Consider the following 7403-nt stretch of genomic DNA (forward strand, 5'->3'; position numbering starts at 1 on the left):
GGTGGGGGGGGGGGGGGCGGGGGGAGCAGAGCAGGACCTACAGTGCGTTGCTTAAAATAATAATAACAGCAATAATAATAATAATAACAATATAATACAGCACCCCGACTTTCACTTAGTCAGGTGCAGCTGTCAGCAGGCGTGCCCGTGTTGATGTGTGCCCGTGTTGATGTAGCCGACAGAAGCTCCAGTCAGTTCAGGGCAAAACGAGGATATCTGAAACGCGTATCTCTCTCCAGCAGGATGCGTTAAACCGGTCGTCTTCTAAACCACTGACCAAAATCGGGGAGGCGTGCAAGAAAACGACACCTTTTCTATTTTCTTGTCCATATAAATAGTCCTAATCACGGGCCCCCTTTTAGAATTAGAAAAAATACTCCACTTGAGTTAATCACGCACCTTCCTGCTCCTTTTTGCAAAGCGTTGGCTCTACGGGAGGGCGGCTGAATGAGCGTTACGTCAATAAGCAGATATTCTCATTATGTGACTCAGATGCAGATCGCCCCTCCGTAGCTGTCGTTCACAGCATGTCCATCCCAGATTCCTAAAAAGTCTGCCCAGCGCCGCCTCCGGAATAGCTCTGATTTTTGGCTGACGCCGTGTTCTTGGTCCTTTATTTGTAGCTTCATTAGCAGCTGTCGAGGGTGATTTCTTGAACTATTTTGGGAAGGTGGTAAGCAACGCGTGGTGCGGTATGGTCCTCGCACCAAAGGCTCTTGGCGTCCTTCTGCCAAATACAAGAACAGCCAAGGGGACGGCGGTGTCTTTCTGCCATTAACATCGGTGGGAGTGGGCACAGGGTGTCAGCCAACGTGATTCAGCTTGCAAAATCGAGACCTTACTCTGCCACTGGAGGGGTTTTCTTTTTTTTTTTTTTTTATTTCACATGAAAGACCGTGTCATGGAACCACAAACTGCATTTAGTCTTTCTAAAACAGATGGAAAACTTGTGTTTGTGTGAGACTGCTCGGGGTTATCTGCAGCTTCCGTGAAAAAACTGGGTTTGGAATTTGGAACAAAAACCAACTGTTTTTTCCTGCCCATTTTGTAGCCTTAAGATTTTGGCTAAACATCTGGCTTAATTATAGAAATTCAATTGTAGCCTTTGTTATAGTAGAACCACTATTGTTCTGTGTTAACCGAGGCTTAAGATGTTTCTCTACCCGTCAGAAAAATGAAACCACAAAGCAGCAGCCTTAGCCAAAGTACCAGAAGCAACAGCTTGTTGGGAAAAAAACCCTCTTTATCTTCCTCGTATCTTCTCACGTGAGACAAGATCAGCTTTTCTGTCTGACAGTTTTCACTGAATCCTCATAAGATGCTTTAACTGTCCCATTCATCTGTGACTAGAAAATGTTCTGTATATTTACGCTGTGCTTCTTAACTGCAGGAATTAGTCTCCTTTTTTGTGTGTGTGTGTGTCTTTTTTTTTCCCCCCTCTGCCTGGACATCATGGTTCCATCTGTGAGGATCGCTGCTGTTCTGTTCTCCTAGAGCCTCCGTTCTGGGGGGCCTCCCTGCATGCTCGATTTCCTCAGGCTTTGTTTCTCCTGCTGCTCAAAACTTGCCCAAGCAGTAGTGCAATTCATTGATAACGGCAACTTCATATTAATGAATTAAAGGAATAACATAACGTATATGAATAACACGATGTGAATAGCGTAAGCATGCTTGGTCGCAGGAGGAACGCTCAGCGTAGGGACAAAGCCCCGTAAAGCTTGGGTTTCTTCTTGTTCTTTTGAAGATAATGGAGTTACTTCTTTTTAAAACTGTGCTTGAAATGTGTCTGCATTCTACGATTAATACTTGGAATGCCTGATATTAGAGTGAGAGAGAAAGAGCCTGTCAACTTCAGAGGTCGACTTTCTTTGTTTCCTCTTTGTAAGCAGCGAGCGGGTGTCTATGAGTTTCTTGCAATGGCAGCAGAAAGAGGAAGCGACTTCTTAAACTGTGACCACACACCATGGCAGAGTCATGCAGGGAGAGGTGCAGTTAACTGGCCGGATTTCAGGCTGTGTTTACTGTCATCGTTATTTATTTGTTTGTTTTACGCCTTCTAGTAGTACCTGGGTTAATTTTAGATCAGCGTTATGGCCGGTGCTGGAGGAGGCCAACAGGGTCATGGCAAGGGCTTTTCTGTGCGACTTGGTTATAAGCGCGGTGTGAGAAGTTCAGAGTGTGGCAGTGTATGGGGTCACTTGGGCCTCCCGTTTGGCTTCTTGAAGTGTTACAGATTGGGGGAAAGGGTGGTTCTCTCTCTCGTGAAAAGTAAAGAAAGCGAGCGTTACCCCTTCTATCCAGTGGTGTTTTACTTTCAGAATTTTCTTGTGATTTTTCCTTATGAGAAGATAGATGATTTCATGTTCTAACAGTAAGAATTATTTCCAATTTCTTTTCATTGGACTGCTTTGTGTGCTGATTTTTATAAAAGCTACGGTAGGATTGAAGTTGTTCATACATCTGGCGAAAATCACACCCTGTATCTGTGAGGGGGAGAGATTGAGGAGCTGTTAAGATTAATTATTGAAGTACAGCTACAATTAAGGATGAGTAGTCCGGAAGTCCTCCAGTAAAATAATCACCGACATTCTTCTTTTCATTAGTAATGTGTTATATATTCAAAAGCTAAGCCGGCATCTTGATGTTGGTTTCAGCTCGGAGACTCTTCTTGCTCCTGGGAGTTTACTCCAGCCTGTCATATGCATAAATTCGCAGAGTGTATTTTACAAGCATACTAAATTGCTTTGCTTTATATGTCTGCAGATGGCAAAAGCCAAAGACAATATAATTGTGACGTCTAAGCCTGTCTGACTTCTCTAAGCTGTGGGTTATGATTAGGAATACTGACTTTTTGCAGCAATGGAGTTTTATTATAGTGAATAGGTACGGTAATGGATGCACCTATTGCTGTCCTCAGCTCCTTCAGCATTAGTCAATTCCTAGAGATTAGGAAGTCCTCCTTCCTGGTTGCTTCTTTCTAATTATGAACATGTGGAAATAAGCCAGGTAACGGTAGAAAATCTCAGCTTAATGTGATGAGACTTGAGGAAAGAGAAACATTTAATGGATCATTTGAGATGTTGAGTTCCCTGCTTCTCTCAGTTTACATTTTATGGGAGTTCCTATAATATATTCCTATAATCCAAAGTTTTGTTTCTTTGCCACATTGAAAGGCTGTAGACATAGAGAGAAAAATATGTTACACGATGCAATGCAATTAAAATTAGGGCTGTATAAAGAAATGGAAATGTTTGCTTAGGAGAAGCCTGCTAAAGAAGTTTGTAGGAGCCGTTTGACATAGTTGCTGAAGTGCGTGGTGAGCTGTAATTTTTGCAGGCTTTCACAAATATTTCCATCTTCCCTCCCCAGTAAGAACTTAATTTAGTCCCGGATTCTTGACAGATCATTCAACTTTTTGCTGATGTGATGGACGTGATTTGGGTAATTGCGTTTAGTCAGACTCCGTGCCCATTATTCCAGCTTTGAAAGCAAGAATTGCCAAATCACCCCAGCTCGCTCTCCCTGTGTCACTGCTGAGCGGTGTGTTTCTGGGCCAAGTTATTTTTGGTTGCAGCCAAAGGTCGGGGGTACAGTAGGTGTGCATTACTCTGTGGTAAACAGGAGTCGAGTAGAGTGCACTTTTGTAATTTCCATGATGACTGGTGGGGTGAGGACACACAGGAAGAACGAACGTGCCGGGTTGAGCCGCCGGGCTCCAGTTGCACCACATTCCTCCGGCTCACGTGTGGCCTCTGGCTTTTATGCCAAGCACCTGCATTTGGGTTTGGGTTGTTTTGGAAGGAAAACAGATATTTTTGGTTGACTACGAAGGCACCAGCCGGTAGTTTTATTGTTGTTTTAATGCTAATGTCATCTGGAAGGGTGATTACACACTTTCTGAACCCAAAGTTAGTCACCAAGCTTTCAGCACTTGAAGGAAAGAAATGAAGCATTTTAAAGTTTTAGCTGAAATCAAACCCACAGAGCTGAGCAGAGAGAGAGAGGCACAAGATGCCATCCTGTCAAGGCTTACTGTATAATTCTTTATAAATAGAGCTTAGATAACCCTGAAATAAAGGACTTGATGGGTTGTATGTGAAGTATTAGGCCTCTGTTAGGATGAAATTGTCAATTCTACATGTTCCAGAGAGAAATGTAATGAATTGGTTTTCCGTACTTGGACTTAGCCCCAGTTACACTTTTGCAGTGCGGATCAGGATGGTGCTGCAGGATGGTGCTGTAGCATGGGTGATTATATTTTAAGTTGGAAAGCCATACACTGGCAGAAGACAAAGCACATTTGCTATTTTTCATGCCGTCTAAATCTCTCGGCTGCCTCTCTTGCTGTTTGCTCTTACTGTTAGCTTTGTCACTTCATGCTTCATCGTAATTTCTCAATATGCATCGTTCGTATGCTATTTTCTTTAAATGTATTTCTCAATACGTTGTGGAACATGGAGGGGAGCAGAACATGGCTGCTGCATGTTCAAAGGGTGAAAACACAGGATGATGAATCCTAAGAAGATTCCCTTCTGCTCAGTTCTTCGCAGTTCCTATGCCTCAGACGTCCGGTGAAGCTGAACCCAAGCAGACATTTGGGTCATGGACTTGTGCTGGCTACAAGTGCCTAGCGGGAATAAGTAGAAGACAATGCAACTTACTGCTGTTACTAATACAAGAAAGATTTGGATGTCGCGTAAAAGCCTTGAGAGAGGACTGTCCTATTTGGACCCATTAATGAATAAAGTGTGAGACATTTCCACGTGAGAAGGGAGAATAACGCAGTGCATAGTGTATGAAAACCCCCATTTCCCACTGCCAGAGTGGACTCAGCTAATACCATCACAGCTTGTGAAATAATGCGCTACGGCATCTCAGATAGTACTATTAATTTCTCCAGTGACTAAAGGTTTTTAGAGTACTGTGTGATTTTCTTAATACACAAAATATTGCTATCGCTAAGCTATAAATCTTCTAGAAATAGCAAGTAATTTGCTTACAAGTTTGATAATAAGACAAGCTGATGTTTCCTCAGCTTTAGGGGTTCTGTTGCAATTGCTGTGAGACACATGCTCTAGAATTCTGCAAGAGCTTTATACATTTAGCCATTACTTCCAAAGATTAAGACAGATAGTTGAGGTTTAAAGACTCCCACAAGCTTCAGTCTTTTTATTGTTTCAGACAACTTACAATGTCATGTTGTGCAAAATACCAATAAAACCATTTAATCTCTTCCAGGTTTTCAGACAAGAAAGAAAGGCTGATGCATCTTAAAACCAAACAGAGAGAATTCCAAAAACAGTAAGTTGTAGTTATTAAATGAAAATAACCTATAAGAACTCTCAGAAAAACAAAACAGTCTCTCTAACACGCTGTTGCTGGAGACAGACGTAGTCCAGATAGTCATAAAACTTTCAATCATGTTTTTTCCTCTAGTGTTTTGAAGGCCATGGAAGGGCTGGTGAGTTGTTCAAAGTGTCCCATAGTTTTTAAACTCTCTGAATTCCTAGATCTCATAGTTTAAAGTTACAGTTTACCTTGAGGGCATTGTGTTGCTTTCCCAAAAAGCCTGTTGTAAGCAAAACTGAAATTGGCTCTGCAAGCAGAGTGCTCCAAGCGGTCAATATTTTTCATTTCTTACTAGATATTTGTTCAATAACTTATTATACTGATTGACTTTATACTAAGCATTCGGTTTGTTCGTGGCATTCTTCTGTGCACAAAACCGTATACGACATATTTATTTGTTCGTCTGATCCAATTAAGAACATCCTGCTACTTTTGCACTAAAGCTGCTGGCTTTGTTGTTAATCATTAGTCAGTGTGTTTGAAGTCGTTTGTGCCCTAGAGTTGCCGAATGTTCTTTTTCAGAGATGGAAAATAATGTCTTGCAAGATGAGGATTGAGCAGCTGAAACAGACCATTTGCAAAGAAAATGATGAAATGACAAGACGTGAGTAATGCCTGTGCTTTTGTGATGGGTAAAACTCTGTGCCTTAGAGTGAAGAAATCAATTGATGTGAATTTGAGTGTTAGTTTCTAAAAATGGTGACTTTCCAAACCGTCACTTCTTAAATCAGCTTGAAGGCAAATCGGTGAGTGGATTTTAGCCTTTTTATGCTTGGGTTTTAATTAGCAAACCGTAGACATTATTCAGCTGGTTGGAGATCATTTTGCAGCAGCTTTAAAAGTGAATGCTTAGCAGCCTATGACTTTGGCTTTGTCCTTAGAGATGGCTTTATTCAGCGTAGTGTTTCTGATCACTTCCTCTTGATAAAGAGGAGCAAACAGCTCTGCAGCTGTTACGAATTTCATGTAACTGATGAATTTTAACCCACACCTGTCTAGAAATCCTAAAATCCTACTTGAGCAAGACTCACTGAAATGCGGCATAGGCTGGTGAGATGCTACCATTCAGCAGCTTCAGTTTTGAAGCTCATTAAATATTTTACACGCGCGAGGTTTGTAGGGTCATTTTTCAGAAGAGAATGTGCAGCACTCCTTACAGCCTGCACGCAAAGCGAAGACAGGAGGTGTATTCAGAAGGATATTGATTGAATTGGGAACATTTTTGTGACCTGAAATTCAAGAGGAGCCATACAGAGAATGGAAGCACAGGCATATACTTGAGAATAGTTACAAAGGAATAGCACAAGCTTGTGGTGATAACATCAAAAAGGCTGAGATGCAAAATGATTTTCAATTAATAAGGAGGACGGATAGTAACAATAAGAAAGGTATAATAAGAAAAAGATGAAGGAGTAGGCAAGCCTGTTAGTTAACAGGAAAGAGAGCAAATAACAGTGCAGAGAAATCTGAAGCATTCGGCGCCTTCTTTGCTTCGTCTTCTCACAAAGAAAATGTGATGAGCTGCTTAGCCAGATTAAATTTTACATCATGAGAGGACTGCAGGCTAAGGAAAGAAAAGAGCCAGCTAAATATTATTTTGATTATGTCAGCAAGGCCTTATGAGATTCACCTTAGGGAACTTAAGGAACAAGCTGAAGTAGTCTGTAGAGTACTTTGAGAACACATGAGGGAGAGAGGATGTCCCAGGAAACCGAGTGAAAATAGCATCTTTTTTCGAAGAGTGGAGGAAGAACTGATGACGCAGTCATCCTATTATAAACCTCTGACCACTTTGTAGGTAGTTAGAAGACAAGGTAGTTAAAAATAGGCATCACTTTGTTAAGAATAGGCCATGTCAAATCAACCCCTTGTCTGGGCATCAAGCGGTCTAGTGGAGGAGAAAGCAGAAGAGGCAACATACCTTGCCATTGGGCACTACCCCAAACTCTCACGAGCAAGCAAAGACATTTGCCCTGGGTGTGATCACTGTAAGGTTGACACAAAAGGCTAGAAGGGCTGCATTCAAAGAGTGGCGATACTCGTCAAACTGAGGA

General features: G+C 41.8%; 1 protein-coding gene across 1 annotated transcript in view; it reads left to right on the forward strand.

Moving 5' to 3' along the window:
- The window catches only part of ATG14 (autophagy related 14), a 19581-nt gene that overhangs the window by 1530 nt on the left and 10648 nt on the right, over positions 1 to 7403 (forward strand). Inside the window, exons 2-4 of the mRNA XM_009322938.1 lie at positions 5239 to 5301; positions 5437 to 5461; positions 5872 to 5953. Of these exons, the coding sequence (XP_009321213.1) occupies positions 5239 to 5301; positions 5437 to 5461; positions 5872 to 5953 (170 nt within the window). The remainder of the gene's footprint in view (positions 1 to 5238; positions 5302 to 5436; positions 5462 to 5871; positions 5954 to 7403) is intronic.

Source organism: Pygoscelis adeliae, unplaced genomic scaffold, assembly GCF_000699105.1.
Source record: "Pygoscelis adeliae isolate BGI_AS28 unplaced genomic scaffold, ASM69910v1 Scaffold314, whole genome shotgun sequence".
NCBI classification, from domain to species: domain Eukaryota; kingdom Metazoa; phylum Chordata; class Aves; order Sphenisciformes; family Spheniscidae; genus Pygoscelis; species Pygoscelis adeliae.